General features: G+C 38.0%; 3 protein-coding genes across 7 annotated transcripts in view; 1 reads left to right on the top strand and 2 right to left on the bottom strand.

Annotated features, from left to right (window-relative positions):
* Nucleotides 1-977: 977 nt before the first annotated feature.
* On the bottom strand, nt 978-2,820 carry LOC129779111 (transcription factor grauzone-like). Its single transcript, XM_055786385.1, has 3 exons — nt 2,454-2,820; nt 1,637-2,397; nt 978-1,576 (listed from the first exon to the last, which is right to left on the bottom strand). Exons 1-3 carry the CDS (start codon nt 2,610-2,612, stop codon nt 1,054-1,056), a joined length of 1,443 nt encoding a protein of 480 aa, XP_055642360.1. The 5' UTR covers nt 2,613-2,820; the 3' UTR covers nt 978-1,053.
* A 16,266-nt stretch (nt 2,821-19,086) lies between these two features.
* On the bottom strand, nt 19,087-20,594 carry LOC129779167 (zinc finger and BTB domain-containing protein 24-like). The gene is made up of 3 exons (XM_055786459.1): nt 20,370-20,594; nt 19,460-20,310; nt 19,087-19,407 (listed from the first exon to the last, which is right to left on the bottom strand). The coding sequence occupies exons 1-3, from the start codon at nt 20,541-20,543 to the stop codon at nt 19,146-19,148; spliced, it is 1,287 nt and encodes a 428-aa protein (XP_055642434.1). The 5' UTR covers nt 20,544-20,594; the 3' UTR covers nt 19,087-19,145.
* A 983-nt stretch (nt 20,595-21,577) lies between these two features.
* Nucleotides 21,578-26,844, top strand: part of LOC129765650 (NADH dehydrogenase (ubiquinone) complex I, assembly factor 6 homolog) — a 35,143-nt gene continuing 29,876 nt past the window's right edge. For 2 of the 5 annotated variants that reach the window (XM_055766075.1, XM_055766071.1), the window contains exons 1-2: nt 21,578-21,821; nt 21,880-22,694. In XM_055766075.1, coding sequence (XP_055622050.1) covers nt 21,694-21,821; nt 21,880-22,690 — 939 coding nt within the window. In that variant the 5' untranslated portion in view covers nt 21,578-21,693 and the 3' untranslated portion in view covers nt 22,691-22,694. Of the gene's footprint in view, nt 21,822-21,879; nt 22,726-22,761; nt 22,935-23,001; nt 23,298-26,844 lie in introns of those variants that run through there. The other 3 variants (XR_008741451.1, XM_055766065.1, XM_055766059.1) reach the window with 3 other exon arrangements.

Genomic DNA, 26,844 nt, shown 5'->3' with positions numbered 1-26,844 from the left:
GCCGAAAAATTGAACAATTACTTCGTGAGTAGTGTTCAACGGAATAATCGAAGTATTGAATTGGTCATTGAGCCTCAAGAAATGATACAGCCGATGGATAACAATTGCAGATTAGAATTTTTTCTACCCATCACATTTTCAGAGTTAAAAGATAGTTGTTTTTCCTTGCAGAAATCGGCTGGTATCAACAATGTCACCAGTCAACGCAAATTTCGCAAAAGACGATGTCGACCAGTCAACGCAAAAGTGATACAAGATTGCTTTCATGTTATTGGACACAAACTGCTGGACCTGATGAATGAATCATTGTAAACAGGACACGTGCCTATGGTTTGGAAAGAATCCATTGTGTTTCCCATCCCCAAAGTTAATGGGACGGATAAAGCCGAAGACTATTAACATGTTGCCCAAATTAAAAAAATTTTTGGAACCTGTTGTGAAAGGCCAGCTTATGAAATATATTAATAACAATAATTTGCTAATACCGGAGCAGTCGGGATATCGAGAGGGCCACTCTTGTGAAACCGCTCTTAATCTGGTGTTAGCAAAGTGGAAAGAGAATATCGAGGCTAAAAAAACTATTTTTGCTGTTTTCTTGAATTTTAAACGCGCTTTCGAAACAATTTCCAGGATCTTATTGTTACAAACATTGAAGCGCATTGGAATCGTAAGGAACATCATACAAATGGTTTGAAAGCTATTTGTGTGATAGAACTCAGAAGACTCGTTTCAACGATTTTATTTCTGCTCCCATCGGTAACGCACTAGGTGGGCCACAGGGAAGCGTGTTAGAACCCATTTTGTTCATTTAATACATCAATGATATGCGGCGAGTTTTACGTTTTTGTGCCTTATCGGAGAAGGGACGCGTTGGTACGCTATTGGTGCTAACTCTCTCAAGAGTTTCACGGCAATAATTCAATTAAACAATCTGAATATGACATGCACGAAAGCACTTGCAGAATAAGAAACCAAAATATGATGTATCTACCATTTGGATTCGTTTTATTAGAAAACCATACAAAGCATTAAAGAAGTAAACCCTCACTGTATTCACTCTTGCTTTGCGAAACGCTTCATTTTCGTCTTGAGCCACTCCCGGTGATGCATCTTCTTCCGATGGGAGTACATGTTGGCGTTAGAGTTGAACGTTTTCGGACAGTAGGGACACGTGTACAGAGATTCTCCATTGTGCGACGCGATATGCTCCTTCAGGTACACCGCTCGCTTGAATACTTTATCGCAGATGTTGCAGGTAAATTTGGCGTCCGTGTGGGTGACCCGCACATGATTCTTGTGAGCAATCTCGTTGGGTGATTCCTTCCCACACAAGTCACACCGATAGCTGGGCGAATCGTGCCGACGCATATGCGAGCGCATGCTCTTTTTCCCCAGCCAGCGGAAACAAATCGGGCATTCTGCCCTTTCCTTTGGTGCCTTCGGCCCATGTTCCTGAAGATGTCCCAAGAAAAGACTCCGTTGATTGAAACCTTTAGCACATGTGTCACAAACGTACTCGAAGGTTGAAGAATGACGATTTTTCACGTGTGCTTTTAGAAGAGATGAATTTCCGAAACTGGCAATAAAACATTTGAATGAATTGTAAGTAACAAGTTAATCAACTAATCATACTCACAATCGATCACATTGCTGACAAAGGTACTCTTTCGTCTCTAAGGCTAGATGATAGCTAAGATGGCTGGCAAGAGTGGTTTCGTCAACAAAGGCTTTCGGGCACTTGACGCATTTGAACGGTCTCTCATCGACTGGAGTATGGACTTTGAGTTTATGCGTCTTGAGAGCCTCATCATTTACACACATGCGCATGCAAAGATCGCACTGGAATCGCTCGGGATTCAAATGTTGCTGGATGTGTTCAAATAGTATGATCCTTTTGTTGAATTTTCGATCGCAGCAGAAAACATTCGCACGTTTTTGATGCACTGACGTTGAATGTCTCTGCAATGCAGTGAAGTTGGCACACTCAAGCGAGCATTGATCACATTGCATTTTGCAATATTTTGAAATAAGTTCATCGTCCCTCGCCCTCCTATTGACAGGTTTAGGTTTCTTCCGGCATTTTCGTAGTTTTGCTAGTTTTGGTTCAACCACCGTTTCCGATTGTTCATTTATTAAACGCTTTACAGCCTCCTTATCGTCGTCATCTTCAACGAAGGACTCGAGGAAAACTTGGTGACCATCGTCAGTCGTGTAATGTAACGCTTCTTGTGATCCTTCATCTGTTTCGGTGGCAATATCATTTTCATCCTTAACGCTGGTAATCGAAAAATGTTCTTTTTGTGCATGAATCTCTTCAATAGCGCAGTAAAACTGATGGAAATCGTCGATTCTTGACCAACAATCGCAACAAATGATAGCATCTTGTAAGTCATTCAACTGGGAACAAAATCACGTCAATCCGTGTTAATTCATTGAAACACACTTCAAGTTACCTCAAACCAGAAGTGCTTCGAGACTATGGATCCGCGTGAAATTGCCTCCGAGGGTTCACTTGGCTCATCCTGGTTGGTTCCTGCCTCTTCCATTATTGGAACTGCATCCGACGTAACTTGGAGACAGACGCAACATACAGGAACAGATTCCTCGGCCATAACTTAAAATATTATCTAGCTGTACTCAGAATATATCAATAACAGGGGATAGTAACTCCAAGAGAAAAATAAGGAACTGATATGTCATTGCTCTAATGCTGAGACAAAACTATTCCCACGGCAGTGGAACTTCATACAAATCACTCGTCGAAAAGTGTCTCCTTTTTCACCGCTTGTTTACATCGACGAATATATTTTTTTCCACTATGTTTCGTAGGAGAGTGTATGCATACTGACAGATTTCTACTACGAGGTGTTTAATGAAGGATGAAAGGTGGGAATGTTTATATTTATAAATGATGTATCGTACAATTTAATTGAATGCATAAAAGATGTCAACAAAATTGGAGTTAAGCACCTTTTTAAATTTGAACAAATGTTGATAACAGATTCCCAGCAATTCTTGATGTTTATTGCGTGATTTGGTTGCTTATAAGTTGTTTGAAACGAAGGTTTAGTGTAATGATTGTATTTTGAGGATTATATTCACAATCATACAAGTATGACTAATATGAATTGCATGTATATGAAGCGCCTGCCAGCTCATACATGTAAACGTGGAGGCGATATACATACATCTTAGAAAAACTTAAATCGTATAATTGTCGTTTATGTTACATCATATACCCCATATACATGTATATGGCCTCCAATTTTATATGCATATGCCAGTTATACACATCATATAAGTAATGTGTCTAGGATGTATGTATATCGCCACCAATCTTAAATTTTTAACGTAGGACTACGTCTTCCATTAAGGGTACCAAATCAGAAAACAGGTCACGTTTTTATGAAATAAAGTTAACGTTAATAACTATTTTTTCTACGAACGAATTTAAACGATTTGCATACCAATCAAATTGGAAATTTTCTAAGATTTTTTTTGTTTGATATGCTTTACATTACAATCCCATAGTCTGTATTGGGTTTAAACTGATGAAAATTGGAAGCATTCCCATTTTCCCATACTTTTGTTCTGTTCATTTGTGCAACCGCTAGAACAGAAACAACGAAGGGGGATAGCAGAATGAAAAAAATTGCGAAGTAAACTCCACCCTTGCATTATAAGTAAGCTGTTTTTAGCGTATAAGTATTGCATCTCCTCTGAGGAAAATTCTCAGAATCTTTCTGTGCCCGAAACAACAAAGGTAGCTTATTCTACTCGTTTTGTGTTTAATGTTTCCCCTCGAGCTGTGAACGCTAGTGAATATTTCATTTGAAGTGTATCTGGCATTGCAATTAACACAACCATCCGAGTCATGGCAAAGAAAGCGAAAAAAGAGAAGAGTGCAAATGATTATAGGTCGCTTCTAAACATCGATGTTTGGTTTTTCGGAAACAAGCAACATTTTCGTTGCGCGAAACATAGAAACTTAGAGAAACTTTGTTGACGGTTTTGACCGAGAGTCGAGAAACGATTTTTCATAAACAGTCATTCTCGCGATGTTTCATTTTTAGCACTGCAACTGTGTGCATCTGTTAGACGCGTGTTTGATACTTGTTGAATGACGATGCAATTTTTCTTTTTTCTTTTGAATTATAGACACTTGAAACTCAGCCAGTTCATTCGTCTTTGATGGCGATGCACGGAAGATGCCTCTTGTTAATATTCAGTGCAATGCGTGCATTGATATAAAGAAACAAATTGCGACATATGACCAATTAGTGTATTGTTCTCGCAAAGGCAAAAAATGATCGTTGCTTCTCGAAATTATTCTACAAAACTACGCAAGCCATTAAACCTTTTGAGAGTCCCTGGAACTTTTTACTAAAGAGTTATTTATGAAATTTCGACGTATTCGCAAATTATATTCGAAATGATTAACCATCAAATTTCAAAAGAAAGAAGATTGCGTAGTCCTACGTTCTAAGCGGTCGTGTCTCGGATAAAACCCCTCGATTTTTTTACGATTTAATGTTTGCTGGGCCGGTTCGAAGGCAGTTTTAAATTGTTAAAATATGAATGAAATTTGTTACTTCATGTTATTTGATTACTTGAAACATGTAGTACTGAACATTATTTAAACATTTCTATATAAATTTTGCGATATTTCCACTAAAGCACAATAAACAATCAGGAATGACGTATCTGATTGCAACTCTTTCGTATCATATGTAAGAGCTTTATTTGCCCTAAAATCATATTTCAGATAGCCGTACGAGCTAGCTGCAGTTTGATAATTCAAACAACCGGAGTTCAAATCCCATCGGAGCAATTTTATAACCGTCGTCACCACTAATATCAAACATTTATATCCTTAAAAGTCAATTGATTAATTCCTATTTGTACAAACATAAATGTTTATAAAGGTTCTATATACATACAAAAATGGTGATTCCCCGGGCCGAACATTTTACTTTGATATTTTCCGCCATTTTTTTAATGGCAGTGATGAATCGTATATTCGTATGACAACAGACTTATTATGTTATTAGGTATTGCCTAATGACCTTGCATGTACAGTAAGTTACCTCTAATTCGACATTTAGTTAATTGGACAGACCTGTAATGGGACACAAATAATTGGACATTTTCACCTCTAATTGGATATTTTGTAAACATCGAGTTTGGTACCCAAAGTACGGCCCCAGATTGAAAGTCGCCACCAGATGTCGACATTGTACCACTATCATCGTGAATGTCCAATTAAAGGCCAATCACCTCTAACGCGATACTGAGTAGTGCCTCGGTATGTCGAGGATTAGAGGTAACTTACTGTATATGCTATTTGGGCGCATCATATATCACCCAAAATATCAGATACTCGATGCTCGATATACGATAGTTATACGATTTAATGTTTGCTGAGTTGGCATACTTGGCAGCTTGGTTTGTCAAGTTCATAATCTCATGTTTACAGTTTTGAGTTAAGTGAAATTGAATGACGAAGTTGAACTAATTTATTTTTGTAACTATGTTTATCAGAACGCAAAAGACCGGCAAACAGATAATCTTTCGTTCTTAAAAGTTAAAAATAAAAAAAGCAACTTTAACTTTCACTTTTCTTGAAACCGGAAATATTCGGACTTAAAAATAATTTTTAACGCAATATTCCAAACATACATGTATTTACAAAAATCTGTAATAATTATAATAATTATCAAGAACGTTTCCGCCATTCGTTTTTTGGTTGTCTGTTTTAAATCGTATATATGCATGACAATAGTCGTACTAGATGCATGTATAAATCGTATATTCATCCATCCAATGATCGTGAATACGGTTGCAAGTGGAAAATAAATGTGTGTTCGTTGCTTATGATGCGAACATAAATAACAATATAATACAGTAATTTAAATTCAATACGACATGCCGAGGCACCACTCAGTGTCGCTTTGGAGGCGATTTTGGCCTGTAATTGAACATTGACGATGTGAGTGGTACAGTGTCTAAGTCTGGTGGCAACTTTAATATGACGCCATAATTCGGGCCCCGAACTCGATGTTTACAAAAATGTCCAATTAAAGTGCGATTCACATACAACATCCACGTCACGTTCACGTTCCGTCCCGTAACGTTGCGTCAATTATTCTTCCAAGCAGTTCTTATGCGAACATTCACATACACCGGCAACGGCAACTTCGACTTGCCGTTGCTGGGATATGTGATTGCTTCAATAGGAATTTCATGGTCGAATAATTGACGCAACGTGACGTGACGGAACGTGAACGTGACGTGGATGTTGTATGTGAATCGCGCTTAAACGTGTCACATTACAGGTCTGTCCAATAATCTAAACGTCGCATTAAATGTAACTTACTGTATATAAACAATATTTATTCCCAGCTGTTTTGAGGCATCTCGCACAAATTGACAATATCATTCAGTCGTCAGTGCAAGTCGGTGCAATTTTTAGAGTGTAAAAAAAGTTCACTGTTTACATAAAAGCAATCTCGAATCGGTCCCACTTTTTTGCTTGAAGTTACTATCCCCTGCTATTCCTGAAGGCTGATTTAGACGATGCCAGTCAGCGCTCTAGTTGAAGTATCCAGTGAATAGAGAACAGACACTCTGTTCAAGTTAGAGGCCAATTACTTGTTCGATACTGGTACAAGTAACTTGAACAGAGTGTCTATTCTCTGTTCACTGGATACTTCAACTAGAGCGCTGACTGGCATCGTCTAAATCAGCCTTGACAATTCAATAAAGTGGTCGATTCTGAACCAGCTGTTCATTTGTCAATTCTAAAGGGTTGCCAATAATATTCGAAAATACACTTTTACGTACACTCTAAAAATAGTTTTCATGAAAAAAAAAATAACAGAAAAATATTGTGCGTCTATTCCCTAACTGGACACGACGGTTTGAAATAGTCGCACTTGGAACGGTCGTAAAAATAGTCGCGTTTTCTGTTGACAGATAAATATGTCAAAAGTGACAAATCTTATCATCGTCATTTTTATTGAAAACTTTCAGCATCATCGGGGTAACACAAAATATAATTGTTTGTACGATTACAGTTGCAAACAGACGAATCTGGTTGATCAACCTGTAACGGGAAAATCTTATATTGTATATCGACGAAGCTCCCCAACAGTTCGCCCTGTATTCTGTAGCGTCGTCAATTAGTAAAATAGTACATGCATATGGAATGACTCGGAAAACCTTGGCGAGGAGAGTTATGCATATACGCAAGTACCCAGCAAACATTAAATCGCATAGCAAGCGTATATATAACATCATCCCAGCAAACATTAAATCGCATAGCAAGCGTATATATAACATCATATGCCCTAAAATTTGGTTGGCATATAATGCGCCTAGCTGGGATATGCATGCAAAAGTGGAGGCCATATACACACATGGCAAATGCTTACCGAATTTGTTTGGATGAATATGCAACTTTGACCGGCTATAATAGCGATTATGTTGGAATTGAAATGTGCTCTAATATGTATATATTCATGAATTGTCAAAGCACCAAATACGACTTTTGCCATACTTATATACGATCTATTACAGACATAGAAAAAAAACAAATGGCGCAAAATATTTTCGTGAAATGTTTATTACAACCTCATGAATCGCCATTTTTATATATGAGTATTTATGTTCGTAGAAATAATAATTGTTTGATTGACTTGTGTTGGGATTGGAATATGAATGTTTCAAATACCACAGATTGATGTTTGGTGAAAACTGCTCCGATGTGGGTTCGAACTCCGGTCGTCTGGATTACCATCCACCAGCTATCTCGCGAGGCTATCTGAAATTTAATTCAACAGCGGTTAAAACTTTCGAGTGCATCAGCATTTCAATGACATTTCAATATGATGTAATATGTTCTTTATTAGGATTTAATATGATTTACTGTTTCATGATTTTCTTCAGCATGTAACACGATTTACTAAAGTACTGAATCGATTTAAATTATACGCTTATACGACACACAAACTGCATCAGCGTAATATACGCATATGATGCGGATTAAATATATTTTACGACAATGTACATCATAAAACTGATGTTTATTATACCGAATTGCGACTTAATTTGATAATGGTATATAAAATCGAGTTTTTACATTTTATGCGATTTCAAATATACACGATACATACTTTGATTGACATTATATGCGATTATGATTTATTCGGATTTCTTGTAAGACTTGGCACGTGCAAAATTATACGATTTAATGTTTGCTGGGTAAATCGTATAATTTTGCACGTGTCAAGTCTTACAAGAAATCCGAATAAATCATAATCGCATATAATGTCAATCAAAGTATGTATCGTGTATATTTGAAATCGCATAAAATGTAAAAACTCGATTTTATATACCATTATCAAATTAAGTCCCAATTCGGTATAATAAACATCAGTTTTATGATGTACATTGTCGTAAAATATATTTAATCCGCATCATATGCGTATATTACGCTGATGCAGTTTGTGTGTCGTATAAGCGTATAATTTAAATCGATTCAGTACTGTAGTAAATCGTGTTGCATGCTGAAGAAAATCATGAAACAGTAAATCATATTAAATCCTAATAAAGAACATATTACATCATATTGAAATGTCAATGATGCACTCGAAAGTTTTAACCGCTGTTGAATTAAATTTCAGATAGCCGCGCGAGATAGCTGGTGGATGGTAATCCAGACGACCGGAGTTCGAACCCACATCGGAGCAGTTTTCACCAAACACCAATCTGTGGCATTTTAAACATTCATATTCCACTCCCAACACAAGTCAATCAATTATTTTTTCTACGAACATAAATACTCATATATAAAAATGGCGATTCATGAGGTTGTAATAAACATTTCACGAAAATATTTTGCGCCATTTGTTTTTTTCTATGTCTGTAATAAATCGTATATAAGTATGGCAAAAGTCGCATTTGGTGCTTTGACAATTCATGAATATATTCATATTAGATCGCAATTCAATTCCAACATAATCGCTATTATAGCCGGTCAAAGTTGCATATTCATCCAAACAAATTCGGTAAGCATTTGCCATGTATGTATATGGCCTCCACTTTTGCATGCATATGCCAGTTAGGCGCATTATATGCCAACCAAATTTTAGGGCATATGATGTTATATATACGCTTGTTATGCGATTTAATGTTTGCTGGGTAGGCATCGAAAGATATGTAAATAAATTAAGCTATTTCCATTGGGATCTTTATCAGCTCTTGTTTCTTAAGGAAGGTGCCTTTGGAAATCATGGGCTACCGAGGATACGGAATAATAGAACAGTAGTTGATGTTTAGAGGAGAATTTTGCCAAAAACCAAGAATTTCGTCCGTCCGCTTTTTAGGACAAGCTGGCACAGTGTTTTCAAAATGTAAAATGTTTTAAAAATGAGGTTATACTGCTGGCGGTAAATTCAATTCATCGGTTATTCATTTAAAAAGTACAAAAATGATAAATGTTTTCTATATTTTATTCATTGGGTAAATCCGTACAAAAAAAATCTGCACTAAAATTAGTGATTCGTTAGCATTTGTTACTTTCGATTTTTGCTGAATCAGTTTTATTCTGGAAGCAATGAAGAATTCATTTCAAAAGCAATGAAGAATTTTTTTCAAAAGTGGACGAATCACTCGTTCATTGTTGGATAACAATGAACGAGTGATTCGTCCACTTTTCCACAAACTGTTCGATGCTCGAAAACTTCCTAGAGGCTGGCACTCCTGTTTTGTATTTTTTGTTCGGAATGCAGTAATTTCATGCTCACAATTTCCCATGTGTGTCTTCGCAACGGAATGTTTAAATTTCAAATCCATATCCACGACATTGTGATAACTTGGTTTATTTGTGATTTGTTTCTATTTTCTGTTTTGACATTTGAGATAAAGTTTAAGTGGTGATCAACAAGTTGTTTGTATGAATTTAATCAACCCTCGCAGAAAACGACGATTGAAATATGAAGCTGAAATGACCTAAGAATCCAACAGTCAAGTAGATTCACAATATAATTTGTTGTAAAATAAGCAACAATTTTGCACAGGATAAACTGGGAAAACTGGAAAATTGGCAACGCTGGTCATGTCTTGTCTTAGCGCAACGTACTTATACAGTGACCAGGTATGCTATAAGGGTCCTCGCGTGTTAGTAAATAACGTACAAAATTGTCTGAATTTGTATGGATTTTTCAAATTTTTTTGTATATTAATGAGAAATGGATATATATTTCTTTCCTAAAAAGCCTCATATTTGATGTAGAAATATGTATTTTAAACGACTTCATTTATTTTTATTTTTTCTCAATAGAAAATATGATATATCAACGTTTCTCTACTGGGGGTCTCCGTAGCCACACTGGTTGCGCGTTCGCTTAGCAAGCGATCGATCGTGAGTTCAAAACTCAGGGCCCTCATTGACCATCTTTGTGTTGTTACAGAATAACTACGTCCACGCAACAATCATCAGCGATGGAGATCGATCCACGGTCGAAATAAGATCGATTCATCCATACAACTGCTCTGCTCTGCAAGACACATCGGGCTGCTGTTCTATAACTCAACAATGATCAATCAACTGTCTCCGCTGTCCGGTGGTCTAACTGGATAATGGAAGAAATGAAAGAATACTCTTACGCCTAAATGGCTACTGTGTGAATGTACCATATGTAATGATATAGAAGGAATACTGGCAATGTTAATTATAGATATGATAGCCATGTGACATGTACACGATTAAAATTCAGCTCTGTTACAGCTAAAACGCTAATGAGCCTTAAATAAATGGGATAAAAAAAGTAACAGGAGGGTTGGGTCCGAGACACAACCACAAAGTTTACGTAGGATTCCGTTAGGCTATCTGTTGATTTTGGATATGTTTGAAAAATTACATCGTTAAACTCTTTGATAATGATTTGGTGGCCCTGAAAAGGGTCGTTTTGTTTGGTTGTTGGGAATTGTTTGTTCACTCCACCAGTGTTTACCGAGTGATGATGACAGAAGGATGGTAAACAGTCGTTGGATGGCGCGTATCAGATAAAAGATACCGAAGTGGAACGAGATATGATGAAAACCGTCCTCTGTGATCCTAGACGAGATGCCTCCTGGGTTATGTATGGATGGAATAAAGAAAACAAAAACTCACCAATGAGATAATTACCGATACCGAACACAATTATCAATTTTTCTCATCAGTAAAAACATGTTACTTTATTGTATAGAAAACATATCTGAAATGGAAAAGGTAAATTTCTATTCTAATGTTTACTTTCTGTGTGTTTATTCAACCCAATGCGGATTTTAATTGGAATAACATATACAATTTATGTCTGTCGTAGGATCAAACGAATCCGACCTGCAAGGACCCTTACAAGATACTTTGAACAATTTTTCAACCTGGGCCATTGGGCTAGGGATCGAATTCTCCACGGAGAAAACAGAGATGGTGGTTTTTTCTAGGAAGCATAGACCAGCAAAACCAAAGCTTCAACTTTTGGGTAAACCGATCACTCATGCTATGTCATTCAAGTATCTTGGGGTCTGGTTCGACTCCAAATGTACTTGGGGGGCCCATATTAGGTATCTGAGTAAAAAATGCCAACAAAGAATAAACTTTCTCCGTACAATTACCGGCACCTGGTGGGGAGCCCACCCAGAAGATCTTATAATGTTGTATCGAACAACAATTCTCTCAGTGATGGAGTATGGCAGTTTCTGTTTTCAATCAGCTGCCAAAACACACCTCATTAAACTCGAGCGAATTCAGTATCTTTGTCTCCGTATCGCGTTGGGATGTATGCCCTCAACGCATACCATGAGTCTCGAGGTTTTGGCAGGCGTACTCCCACTAAAAGATCGCTTCAATTTATTATCTCTTCGGTTCCTCATCCGGTGTAAGGTTATGAACCCATTGTTGATCGGAAATTTTGAGCAGCTGATCGAGCTAAATTTTCATTCTGGATTCATGAGCTCATATCATGAATTCGTCTCCATGCAGGTTGATCCTTCTTCGTATATTCCCAACCGTGTTTGTTTTCCTGACTACATCAATTCCTCTGTGCATTTTGATCTGTCCATGAAGCAGGATATCCATGGAATTCCAGATTATCATCGATCGGGGATCGTTCCTACGATTTTCGAAGCAAAGTATGGGCGTGTCAATTGTGATAATATGTACTTTACTGATGGGTCCTCTATGAATGAGTCCACAGGATTTGGAGTGTTCAACAATTTTTTTAGCACCTCACACAGTCTTCAGAATCCTTGCTCAGTGTATATTGCTGAATTGGCAGCAATACACTGGGCGCTGGACAGCGTCGCCTCACGACCTGTTGAACACTATTACATTGTAACGGATAGTCTGAGCTCTGTCGAAGCTATCCGTTCAGTGAGGCCGGAAAAGCACTCACCGTACTTCCTTGAGAGAATACGAGAAATTTTGAGTGCTTTATCCAGACGCTGTTATGTCATTACCTTTGTCTGGGTCCCTTCACATTGCTCAATTCCGGGTAATGAGAGGGCTGACTCATTAGCAAAGGTAGGTGCAATTGAAGGCGAAATTTATCAGCGTCAAATCACCTTCAATGAATTTTATTCTTTAGTTCGTAAAAATACCATCGTTAACTGGCAACGCAAATGGAACGAAGATGAATTGGGCCGGTGGCTCCACTCAATTATCCCTAAGGTTAGCCTCAATCCGTGGTTCAAAAGTCTGGACTTGAGTCGGGACTTTATTCGCACCTTCTCCCGACTCATGTCCAATCACTGTTCGTTAGACGCGCTGCTTTTTCGTTTTAATCTTGCCGACAGCAATCTCTGCGGTTGTGGCCATGGTTACCACGACATCGAACACGTTGTTTGGTCGTGCGAGTTGTATCTTGTCGCCAGATCGAATTTAGAAAACTCCCTTCGGGCTGGAGGAAAGCAGTCCAATGTGCCGGTGAGAGATGTGTTGGCTCGGTTAGACCTTGATTACATGTCCCAAATATATGTTTTCCTTAAAGCTATCGATCTTCGAGTGTGATTGTTCATACATCCTTTTCCCCTCCTTTTCGTCCTTCGCGAGCTATCGGTTCCCTTCCTACTAGCATTAGAATAAGTTAAATTGTAAACACATATTAAATGTAAGGATAGTTTTAAGAATTGAGTGTGAAGTGTCAGTGTGAATGAGAATGTGAATGTGAATGTGAATGTGAATGTGAGTGCGAGTGTAAACACACATCACCTTACATCCCATCCTTTTCCTAATGAAAATGTGTCACCCTTCTAAACTCGAGTCGACCGCGAGTAATCGGTTTCCTATTTCATTAACCATAGAATTAAGGAAACAACATGTTGATATATGCTAGTTGAAATATAGTTAAGAGTTTGGCTCCATTAAACTTATGTAACTGAGCCTGTAAAAATAATCGGATTAATAAAAAAAAAAAAAAAAACATATACAATTTTACAATTACAGTTGTGCTAAATTTTTCACAATACACGATCGGTCATGGATATGGAATATCACAAAGCAACCAAACATTAAGGTTCCAAATTTAAATCTTATTTCCTAGAATTAATCGTATCACTCACCTTACATACAATATAAAAATGCCCCCGACTTGCATATATTTGAAATGCCGATTTCCCCCAGGCAGCTTGGATTTGATGTCTCTGTTAGGGAACACATTTCGGTAGGAACAAAAGTTCCCACTACTTTCATGTATTCGCAATGCCGATTTCCCCCAGACAGCTGGGTTTTGATGTCTCTGTTAGGGACCCGCTGCATGTCTCGTCAATTCGACCAATCAGAAGTGGGTATTTTTGTTCGGATAGGGGTTGAGATTTTTCAATTGTTCGATAGTTAGTTTCATGACATATATTATTTTCTTCAAAATAAAAATTGTTATGAAGTACCGAAATCGATTGACGCATAAATTTCATCAATCCATCATGAAATGACTGAGCAATAAGCGTTTGAAATTAGACAATTTTCACGATGTGCTCGATTTTCGATCTGGGGGAAGCTGGGGCGATTCATGGATTAGATAAACAAAAAATTTTATAGTGAGGGCATATTGAGAAAAATCTTTTCGTTGTTTTCACATACAGTTTGCGACTTTTAAAGAAGCAGCATATCTTTCCCACTAAATTTCAAAAATATAAATCCCATTCGTACACCATCCAATCAAACGATATCAATAATTAGCTGTCTATTGATGTTGGGTTCCAGCTAACATTCTATGTTGTTCTTAATATCATTGAACGAAAGAGCGAAAGAAACGGTTCAAAAGAACTGATTCACTTAGATGAACGGTTAGTGAGTGAACCGTTCATCAAAGTAAACTGTTTTGCCCATCTCTAATCCAGACCTAGAATAACAAAAAGTATAAACATTCTTTGAAAAACAACACGGACAAATTTTAACGAAAAGAATAATTTACCTGAAAGTTACCATGAGGACCCCATACATCATTGAACTTCCGATCATATTCGTGCATTTCACAACTCCATAGTGTTCCAGTTAACACTCTTTTTGACACCTAACAGCATGCGACCAGATATGTTTTTGTTTAGAGTGTAGGTGAAACGAAGCTAATAGAAGAGAGAAAAGCTCAGCACACCGTTTGTTTTGGTTTTGGTATGTAAATAGATCAATTCACTTATCAGACTGTGTGACGCTCCACTAACACGAGCCTTAGATTACTTTTGATAAAAATAACAATTCCATACTGAAGTTTAAATGTATGAACGATGTGTTCCGATGAACAATCGCAAATATAAATATATATAGAAGGTGTATTTGCATATGAAGCAAAATTCTGATCATACACGAGCAAATTCATAACACATGCAAATTGGGGCTTTTTTGAAAGTGTACTTCCACTTATACTTCAGCCATTGAGACCGAAAGAATGTTCCAGGGCATAAAAATAGCAAGGAAAGAACTGCGATCTTACCTTGTAGCAACGCCACGGGAAGTCACAAATTTAAACTTATTGTAATCAGTTGATTCAAAAAACCAAGGTGTTTGAGGAGCCAAAGTAGACCATCTAACAGTTGATTATAGTTGATAATTCCTCAATATTTTCCTTCGTTGATCGTATTGTTTTTCACATATTCACGTTGGACAGCTTTAACCCTTCTCTTCGTTGGCCGAGGCATTTTGATTGCATGTAATACTTTTCCGTTTACTATTTTTGTCAGCAGAGGCAGCCATGGTAGTGTTCCGAGCTCTGCAATAAAATTTTCTTAACCAATGTTAAAGTTGCTAAAACTTACGTTATAGACTCAATGAACGTAAAAAAATAATTGTATTGATATAAACACAATTTTATTTGATTGATTTTCATGACATGACTCAGGAATGACATTTTATTGAGTGGTTTTTATATTTGTTTCAATGATGTTGTCTGGCATCAGTGTCGAAAAAATAACGATGCTTTCACCAATCCAAACAAAACCATTGCGGAAAATTAAAAAATGGAAATCTAACTTTAAGAGCACTAGCTCGAGTTTTTCGACGTTTTTCGTTATACATTGCGATGGCAAATGGAAATTATTAACCTTGTATTAACCTTGTGAGTAATCGATTAGAGTTTGGGTGATATTATTTGATGGGGAGTGTGCGAAAACGATAATTTTTTACACACTGTTTCGCAAAATTATTGAATTTTTCACATATCGGTCGAGAGGTGAGGGAGGGAGATGAAAAAAATTAGCGCCATTGTAGCTTCCTTCCACCTCCACTTTAAATTCGAAGAGAACTTTTTTTAATACTCCAACACAAAGTCACGAAAATCGATGTTTTTCCTGTTATTAATTAAAAGTAAGTATGATTCATGATGATAATTCATGAAAGTATAAATAGCTATAAAATAACATAAAAACTTATTAATCAATTGTGGATTCATTAATGTGAGAATCAGGACATACCATAAGGGTGCTCATACACTGTTTGACCGAAGCCAAATATTTGACTCTTTTTGACAGATAAAATTTGGTCAACGTGTACTGATCAAATATATTCTACACAAAACACGACAAGCAAATATTCAATTATTGGATGCCTAAAATATTTTTTCAGTCTGTTCTTCGAACCTATCGATACATGGTTAGGTTACCTTGAATATTTCAGTTGATTTTTTCCATGTTCGGTGTTTGATATTGTTTACTACTGTTGAAAGTTGAAGAGTGGCAAACAAAATAGTGTTTGTACAAATATCAAATCAAACCTTATCTGTCAAAAAATAACAAATATTTGACCTCCGGGCAAACAGTGTACGGCCACCTTAAGGAATCAGAACATGCTCGAGACAAACATATTTCTTACATTTCATGCAGTTGTAGCGTTTTTTTCGGATCTTTTGTCGAAAAGAAAAATGTATAATGACATTCTTGATAGTTACCAGATGATAAAGGTTCTGGAATTTCAAGTTTGCATATTTCTAATATTCTTTGTCTCATTGTTCTTGGTAAACTAAGAATTAATGCCTGTTTTTTTTTTGGCGGGACACAAAAAGATGATATAAAAGGATTTATAGGTACTCCAGAAAATATTAACTGAAAACTGAAAAAATAACCATAAGCTTCCGATTAGTTTATAGTTTACAGTTTACAATTCTTCCACAAGTGTATATATGTATGAAATTTATATTTAGCAAATAACTATACGAAAGCCAATATTTGTGTTTTTCTTTTGCACGTATGAGTATAACAACGAATAATATATCCGCTGACAAAAAGGACTAAAATCGAATAAGAATACTTCGGTAATAACCTTATGCATTTTATTCAACAAATATTCCACGCCACTAACATTTATTTATACATTTCATTGAACAATATTCTAAAATAGGAAAAATGTCGCTTGTCCAAAAAAGTTACTCCTATACTCGCGCCGGAGTCTCAGACCGAAAATGTTAAAAAAATGATACCAACACATGCGATACGCTAAACGATGACAAACGACGAATAACGAAGTTAGAGAGAATCGCAAAGTCGTAGGTTGATGTTTTCTGAGAAATGAACGAATTATTTATTTCTCGGTCTCACAGACCTATGCGCGAGTATAGGAGTGTTAACGAAAAAAGAAAAACATGAGTCTTCTAGATTAGTATTAGTCAGTACGTGTCTTGGCTAAAATCAGCCGCCGGATCACATCCAGCGCTCATTATGGTTAGTCGCTCGAATATAAAAAGAGAAGAAGTTCTGCCATTCATTCAATACAAATTTAGAAGAGAAAAACTCAGATCAACACAAGCGAGTTTGTGTTGGATCTGAACTTCAAATTTATTAAACGAGGGTCTTCCAAAAACAGTAAGTTACCTCTAATTCGACATCTAGCTAATTGGAAAGACCTGCAATGCAACAGGAATAAATGGACATTTTGTAAACATCGAATTTGGGACCTAAATTATGGCCCCAGATTGAAATTGATGGAATTGAATGTCCAATTACAGGCCTCCAATGCGACACTGAGTGGTGCCGGGTGCAATTTTGCGCTACAATTTTGTTATATTTTCTGTATCAAACGTGTATTCCATGTAGCGAAGAAACATGTTGTTTGCATGGGAAGAGTCTTGAACGAGAATTTTGTCTGAAAATAATTTTATATAGGGTTGGGGAAAAAGAAATGTCGTATTTTTGATCGAAATTTGACCTAAAATTATCCAATTTAAGTCAAATATACGTCGTTTTGTTCGCAAACTTGTTGCCATTTAGAAGGTAACTTCATTATCCCCCCATATAAAACCCCCCCCCCTCCTTATTTGCAAAAAACTCAGACAGCCAGTTTTCGCAAGCCTCTTTTGAGGCCAACTTAGTATCACCAAGAGCGTTTTGCATGGACTGGATGATAATCACTTGGAGCCTGGTCCGGACTATACGGTGGGTGCAATAGGACATCCCATCCGAACTCCCGTAGCTTCTGGCGGGTCATCAAAGATGCGTGAGGCCGAGCGTTGTCCTGGTGGAAAACAACACTATTCCTATTGATCATTTCTGGGCGCTTCTGGTCAATCACCTGCTTCAAACGGTCAAGCTGTTCACAGTAGAGAACCGAGTTGAGGGTCTGGCCATAGTTGAGCAGCTCATAGTGGATGATTCCCTTCCAATCCCACCAAACACACAGCAAAACCTTCCTGGTCGTCAATCCGGGCTTGGCGATGGTTTGGGCCGGCTCACCGCGCTTCGACCACGATTTTTTCGCTTTTGGTTGTCGTACGTGATCCACTTTTCATCACCAGTCACTATCTTCTTCAAAAATGGATTGAGTTCGTTCCGTTTCAGCAGTGCATCGCAGGCGTTGATTGGGTCTAACAGATTTTTTTGCGTCAACTCGTTGGCATCCGTACATCCAGCTTTTTTAGGAATCCAATCTTCTGCAAATGGTTCCAAACGGTTTTATGGTCTCGATCGAGCGAGTGCTCACATGCCGATCTACTTGGATGATTTCAACGATTTTATCGATTTCCACGACGATTGGCCTACCAGTACGGGGTGTATCTTCGACAGCCACTACACCAGAACGAAATCGATCAAACCAACGCTGTACTGCGCGAATCGTTAAAGTATCGGATCCATAAACTACACGAATTTTTTCGGCCGATTTCGTTGCAGTTTTACCTCGCAGGTAGTAAAAACGTAAAATATGGCGAATTTCTTGCCTGGTGGATTTCATCTTTGACGCGCTATAACTTGAGACTGAAAAGGACAATCACAACACTGTCAAAACGACACTTGTAGCACAGATTGTCGTCTTTAAATAGCCGTATAGCATGACCCGATGCAATAAGAACAACACAAGATATGTTCAAGTGTTGCCATATATTGACAACATACGACATTTCTTTTTCCCAAACCCAATATTATAATGACAAGTTTTGGTAGAATCTTATTCAATGAAGAGTTCTGCGATTGGATCTATGAATGTTCGCTTGGTGATAAAAGGTGAATGTTTGAAAGCATTCATATCAAAAATTTTGGCGGGACGAATTTCGCCGGGTCAACTAATTATATATAAACAAATCATTAACACATTCTTCCGGCGTGTGATCAATTAAAACACAAACATTTCATCTATGAATTTTATTTAAATCACAATTTCTATTCGATATTATTGTTTTGATGTGCTACTCCATCTGTAAGGTTTCTTCAAAATGATTCATTGGTATTTCTCGACCTGCAACGTGTTCGATCTCCAACGGTGGCACGTGTTGATTCGAGTCTCCGCACGATTCATCATCTTTATTCACTCCTGGGTAGGTTCCATTTTTCATGTGCGTTCGATAATGGGCTCCAAGATTGTGCTTCACGGTGAAGTGCTTACCACAAATTTCACACGGATATAGAGCCACTCCTGTGTGTACCACCGAATGTATTTTTAGGCCGAACCTGGAGAGAATATAAGCATTTAATACTATCTTCATAGCGAAACCAATTATACCTTCTTCTGAACTTTTTCCCACAAACATCACAGGAAAATTTCGGTTCCTCGGTATGCAGCTTCTTGTGTCGCAACCAGCAGTTTGTTCCCTTGATCCTCTTACCACAGTCGGGACAGTCGTAGTACCTGTTGATAGACTTGTGCAAGTGTCGGTGCTGTTGCAAGCTGTATTTGGAGTAAAGTTGCCTCCCGCAACCCTCAATCTCACAGACAAACGGTTTTACCCCCAAATGACGGTTCAAATGTCCCTCGAGTGAAATCTGCGAAACCAGCTCGCCACATGTATCACATATCACCTTTTCGCTCTTCATTATCCTCTTTGTGCCTTGCAGCTTCCTTCGGTTGGGTCGTTTCTTTTCTTTTACTTTCCCTTCTTCCATAGATTCCTGCTCTAATTCTGGCTCTGGATCCTCAGAAAGCCTTTCATATTCTACTGAATCAACATAGTTATCTTCCAGCAACTCCTCTTCCTCTTTGATTTCAACTTCGATAAGTTCTTGCAATTGTTGCTTTTTATCGTCGCTATTTCCTATACGTGGCTCTTCGATTTCATCCTTTATCTCATCCAGATATTCACAGCTCTCTTGCCAGACACTGATTTCCAGAATTTGCTTATCCACTTCTTTGGCACTTTCAGAAGTGAGATGAGAGACCAGCTCTCGATGTTGGCCCAAAAGTTCGCAAACAGGTACAATCAAATCCGAAGCCTCCTTCCAACAGCTCGTGCTCATCGTGTGACCGTCATTAAGCAGAATGTTCGCTTGTTGGCACATCTGCTGGAAGTCATTTACCATGTCGATCATTGTCCGGCAACTGCGACACAGCCAGATTGAGCGGTCATTTCTGGTAGTCTTTGAATGCAAAAATAATATACTGATATCGAACTATTTGCAGATTATTATTCCAATACCTTAATAGACACTGCCGCATAAATTTTGTTCTTCCATTCAGCTCCTCGGCGGAATATTTCCTCAAGCTGGTCTCTCGGATATTCCTGCAGACACAGTCTGCATAACGGAGTGCGCCTGGTGTATTGCCGCTTGGCTGAAACGGGAGAACTCTCCCCCATCACATCCGACGACATCGATGCTTTTGGGTGCTATGAGATTATGTTTTTTTCTCTCTTCTACTTGATGTCTACAATGTTTATTTTGAATAGATGCACAGGGGGCTGACATGTTGTCAAATATATGGTTGCTATGGTTGGCAGATGTATTCAAGGGTGCCAGGTGATTTTTTTCAAATATCTTCACATGGTATATACGATAAATTGATTTCAAAATATCGAAACTAAAATACATAACTTACTTTTGAACAAATTTTGATAGCTTATTCACAGTTTGATAGCTGTTTATTCTAATTGGTATTGTTATATAGCGCTTTTCATTAAACCTTGAGGTTTTGAAGTTTATTTCAATAAGGCCTTGTTCTCACTGCAGCGGGGCGTTAGTGTGGCCTGGGCGGGGCGTGTGACGCTTACGATTAATCATGTGTGTTCTTACCGATGTGTTCACACCAGGCTGACGTGTCGTGAGCGTGGTTTTGGCGTGTTGCTGGCGTGCAAACGAACACACTTCACGCCGGCGATATTTGTATTTCTCCGCTTCTCTCTAGCATATGTTTGTTTGTAGTAGTGACATAATTTTAATTTTTCGTGTTTTTTTTAGTTTTCCCGTTTTTCGCCGTCCGATTTTTGTCCCGAATACGTCCAACGATGTTGTAGTATTTAAAAATAAACCAATTTTCATTCTTTCATTCAAAAACACACGTTGACAATTTGTATAAAACACGCCGAAGACACGCCGCTGGCACGGTGCAATGTGAGTGAACTAAAATGTCGTTGGGAGAAGTGAACACGCCCCGCTCACGCCACGTTGACGCCGCTGCAGTGTGAACATGGCTAGCAAATAAGCTAGCAAAATTTGTTTAAAAGTAAGTTGTGAATTTAAGTTTCCCCCGATATGATTGTGAAGACATTTGAAGACATTTATTCGTGCCATGTGAAGGCATTTGGAAAAAAATACCTGGCATCCCTGGTCGGAATAGAGGGTGCGTACATACATTTCTGAAGGGTACATAGAAAAAATGAAAAAATCAAAACACGCTTCTGAACAGCTGTTCTGTCAGAGCAATCAGCTGCTCCCCTAAACTGGGTCGATTATGCTCGATCTCATTCACTTATTGAAAAATAATAGTTATAAGTTAAATTGTCTTTAGTAAAACTGGCAAATAAAATGATAACTTATCATCTCAAAATATGCCACACATTCAGAGCGAGGCGTCTGTTTTATTCGTTGCGATACGTATCAAAATCTGCATCTGCCGATGGCGCCTCTCAAAATTATTGCATGAATCTTGTCAAGTAAGTGCGAGTTTCTTCTTTGAAAATGGAAATTGCATTTCTAATTTGTATTTCACAGGCGATATGATAAGGAAAATTTCTTATGCACATTACTGTTAAAGAATCCCGAGCGTAGGTTTGCGCTGGCCATCAGGGCACTGAACGTCGAAATCGCGCGCATTTCTGATACCGTATCCGATGACAAAATTGGCCAAATGCGTTTGAAGTTCTGGGAAGATACATTGGACAAGCTGTATAAAAACGATTCTCAGGCCATACCTGAGCAACCTGTTGTCCAAGAGGTTAAGCAGGTGATCGATAGTCAAAAGCTAAGCAAACGGTACTTCCAGCGATTGATTTCTTCCCGACGAAACGCAAACCTCCGGTTTGTGACCACCAAAGAATTAGAAGAGTACGCTGAGAATACCGTCTCGAGTGTGATGTATTTGTTACTGGAAGCTCATGGCGTCAAGAATGTACACGCCGATCACGCAGCGTCGCATCTTGGCAAAGCGCAAGGAATAGTGAATCTGCTCCGATCGATTCCTCGACAGGAGCGAAGAAGTGCGGTACCCGTACCGCAAGAAGTTCTGATGCAGCACGGTGTCAGCCAGGAGCATGTGCTGCGAAACCGTAAAGATGACAAAGGAGTAGAGGAAGTTATCTTTCAGCTGGCCGGTCTCGCCAATCAGCACCTTGAAAAAGCGCGCAATCTGTGGGGTTCGGTACCGAAGCGAGCGAAGCCTGTCTTTCTGCCGGGCGTTGCAACCGGGCGCTTCTTGGAACGGCTCCGTAGGGTAAATTTTCACCTGACGGATCCTAACTTGTTACGAACCGACGCAATGCTTCCGTTAGCGATTTACTGGAGCTATTTCCGGAGAAATTTTTAAGCAGGTAAGTGAAGAGTTGATAGTTGGAATTAAAACGATGTTGAAAAAAGGACTCTTTCTCAATATGGTAGGAAGGAAAGAACTTTCAACGGGCTAATAAATGTTCATCCGTTTTTGATGCTATTATAGATATACACTGATGTAGGTGCGATATACGGTGGTAACAATTGCATCAACACGTTTTCATTCTCTTTGTTCGCCGATCTGCAAAACCATTGCAAAATACTCTGGAAAATTTGTCCACGTAGTTTATCAATTCCACTTAGAAAACAGATATTTTTTCTAAAAAGCGTAAACCCGTTTTATTTCAGCTCCATTTATTCCGCAGAATGACCACACACCATAAACTGACGGGTTCGAATTGTGCTTCGGTTGCCGAGTATTATCCGACTTGCACTGTGGATATGCGTATTCTCGAGCTTCCCACTCAGAATACATTCAAGAAGTGATATGTGACACTACTAGCTTAGATTATACTCGGTATGACTTTTGGTCCTTTTTTAAATCTCTTCACTTTGTAGAATTTATATATGACGGATTTCATGCCAACTAGTTTTAGGAGTTCGCAGCACCATCTCAGATAGTAGTGAAACGTTGTGGGTGTAAAGACATGGGTCATGTAAGCAACTTTGCATACTTGAAATATTCGAAAAATAATTAGATTACTTTTTGGAAAAAGCCAATTTTTTTCTTAATTTTTTACAAAGATTTATATCTTAAAATCTATGATACCCACTTAGAGGCGAATGAACTTCAAAGTTTAAAGCCTCTTAAAAACAAAGAAAGAAAGAAAGAATGATACCTACAAAATTCTTATCAAAGAACAATGTAGGAAATGTAGGAAATTGTTTAAATTTTCTCAAAAAAATATAATAGATACGAATAGCCCTTAAAATTTCCAACAAGTTTTCCATACATTGGATGATGGGCACATTTACATGGAAAAAGTTTGTCGAACAACAACTTTTTCTTTTTTTTCCTTTGAAAAAATACTATTAATGATTAATTCGTAACATTTTTATGTATAAATTATCGCAATTTACATGCTCTGCTAACTTTTCTCTATTTAGAAACATGTCAAGAACATGTCAAATGTGAGAATTTACACAAAAACTGTTACGAGCAAAACATTTTTTTTCAGGAGTCCTCATACAAAAATGACTTACATTCCAAAAACTATAAAAGATAGAAAGTTGATGTCTTATACAAATGTTTATATCTTAACAAGATCTGAAACTTTGTCGAATACACTATATCGCTATCTTGACTTCAAACAAAATTAGGATAAGTTGTGTTTTTTTCAAAGAAAATATGAAAAAGTTGATGTTCGAAAAACTTTTTCCCTGTAAAAGTACCCATCTTCCCATGTATGGACAACTTGTTGAAAATTGTAAATTGTAAGAGCTATTCATATATATATTTTTGGGAATTTAAAAAAAATATATTTTTGGGAATTTAAAAAAATACATTTTTGAGAAAAATTAATTTTAATTTTTAAAATAACTTTTTTGTCAGCAAATTTTTTTTCTAAAAAATTTTTGGTATTTTTTCTAAAAATTTAAACAATTTTCTACATTTCATCCTTTGACAAGAATTTTGTAGGTATCATAGTTTTTAAAATATAAATTTTTGTAATAAATTAAGAAAAAAAAATTTAGCTTTTTACAAAAAGTAGTCTAATTATTTTTCGAATATTTCAAGTATGCAAAATTGCTAAAATGACCCATTTATTTACACTCACAACGTTTCACTGCTATATGAGATGGTGCTGCCAACGGCCAGTCGAGTTGGCATGAAATTCGTCATATTGAGGTTAGAAAAGTTTATGGTATTACTTGTTCACAAATCAAACCTATTATGTCCAGTAGATTAAACATACCGGTCACAATGAGAAATATTTTTAACACTATCCCTTAACTTAAATTTTTAACCCATTTTATGCCCTGCGTTCGAGAAGCAACTGATAATTTTTAACGGCTGTGGAAAGCAACCATAAGATTTTCGTAAGGTTTTCGCATCAAAGCTTAGTCTATTAGCTACTGTTAAATCCATTCAATTTTGTATAAATTATTGGCAATTTGGGCAATAAATTCAGTTTAAAGCAACTATGTGCGGAAAGTGCACAACCTCACATAACCTAACAAAAAACAAATCCCTATGAAACTCAAAAATATGTAAACTTTTCTATATGGGAGTAAAGAGATTTCGGATAGGCAAATTACTCGATTTTTTTTTTTTTTAAAACGCTTGTTTATTCTAGTGAGTTTAATCTAATGGCTGGTTTACATTAGGGAGATCTATAGCTATAGCTATGAATATATCCCTAGTCTAAACCCACCGTAACAACGGCGAGTGGAGAGAAAAACAGAACAGAAAATCATGGCTTGACATTTTGGTTGTCAGCTATGTTCACACACATTTAGCTGGTAAACGACTGGACTAAGCGTATCTGTAGGCATAAAATAGACCCCATTCGTGGTCCTTAGTTTCCTGTCCAGTAACACCTATCCCTACCTCCCCGTTGTGCCGACTGGGGTACTAGTAGCCATAGTGAATCGGGTAACTAACTCCGGTGGGATCTTGGTCGTATGCTGACAGGGAAGGGGGTCTATCCGAGCGTCTGTTCACCATGTAGGTACGGTTCAAAACAGCGTCTGATCCATTCAGCCATCCGTAAAAATGAAACGCACAATTCACAAAGAAATTAGAGAAAACAGGTTGTTATTACAACACAGGTGGAAGCTTCATTTGCTTCGTCTGTGTTATGATGAAAGTTGCTAATGAAGAAAGCGGAATTGTGTTAGATGCTGATGTTAATGTGGTATGCGGAAAGTGGTTATGATTAAACGGGAAATAAGTAAGATTGGAATTGAGATTCAGTCAGGATGCTTTTTAGTTGGGGAAAGGAATTTGGGTCAGTTTGTATAGGAAGTAAATTTGAGTTAGTTTGTGATGCTACAGCAGATTGAGGATGCGAGGCTACTTCTTCAACATCAGCACTATCAACGTCCACAGGCCCCATCTAGCTAGCACCCACGACGATAAAGAAGAATTCAACGCGTAGCTAAAGCGTGAATACGATCGTTGCCCAAAACACGACACCAAAATCGTCATCAGTGATTTGAACGCTCAGGTCGGTCAAGAGGAGGAGTTCAGACCGGTAATTGGTACGTCAGCGCCCATCAGAGAACCAACGAAAACGGTCTAAGACTTATCGACTTCGCTGCCTCCAAGAACATGGCCATACGTATCACCTTTTTCCAGCACAGCCTCCAATACCGTTACACCTGAAGATCACCACAGCAAACAGACACACATATTGACCACGTTTTGATCAACAATCGGCACTTCTCGGATATCATCGACGTCAGAACCTATCGTGGCGCTAACATCGATTCAGACCACTACCTGGTGATGGTCAAACTGCGTTCTAAACTGTCAGTCGTCAATAATATAAGACACCATCGTTCACCACGATACCACCTACGAAGACTACAGGAGTCGAATGTTGCTGCAACATACTCGCAGCGTCTTGAAGCTGCGTTACCGGGGGTAGACGAATTGGATGCTACTCCCCTCGATGAGCGATGAGCACCTTCAAAGCAGCAATTAGCAGCACAGCAGAGACCGTCATCGGGTATGAACAACGGGGACAACGGAACGAATGGTTTGACAAGTGCCGAGTGCTCCTGAACGAGAAGGATGCAGCACGCGCAGCCATGCTGCAACGAGCGCAGTCAGTGGTTATTCTAACTGACGCGACTAATGAATACAAATCTGCCTCTTCATTCAACTGACTTCAATCCACATTTCTACCCGCCTAGGAACGAAATTGTTACCCGCGTAAATAATCTTATTTTTACGTCCATATAAAGAGGAACGAAAACATGATTTCTGATGCAAAAAAGAAGTTACCCCATCAATGGACGATTTATTGTCTATCCATCGTGAACTCAAACCAACGAACTTAGACATTTATCAAGTATGCTATAAAGGTCCTCGCGTTAGTATTAGTAAATAGCGTGCAAAATAACGCACACACACTACACGCCATTTTATACGTGTGAGTAATTTTCGTGTACGATACAAAAGAATCTAGCCCACCTGTAGCGTATGTCAAACCACGTCGAACTCAAACATCGATGCATGCATAC

Source organism: Toxorhynchites rutilus, chromosome 1, assembly GCF_029784135.1.
Source record: "Toxorhynchites rutilus septentrionalis strain SRP chromosome 1, ASM2978413v1, whole genome shotgun sequence".
NCBI classification, from domain to species: domain Eukaryota; kingdom Metazoa; phylum Arthropoda; class Insecta; order Diptera; family Culicidae; genus Toxorhynchites; species Toxorhynchites rutilus.
Note: the sequence above shows the minus strand (reverse complement) of the source record. Positions and strands in the feature narration are given on the sequence as shown.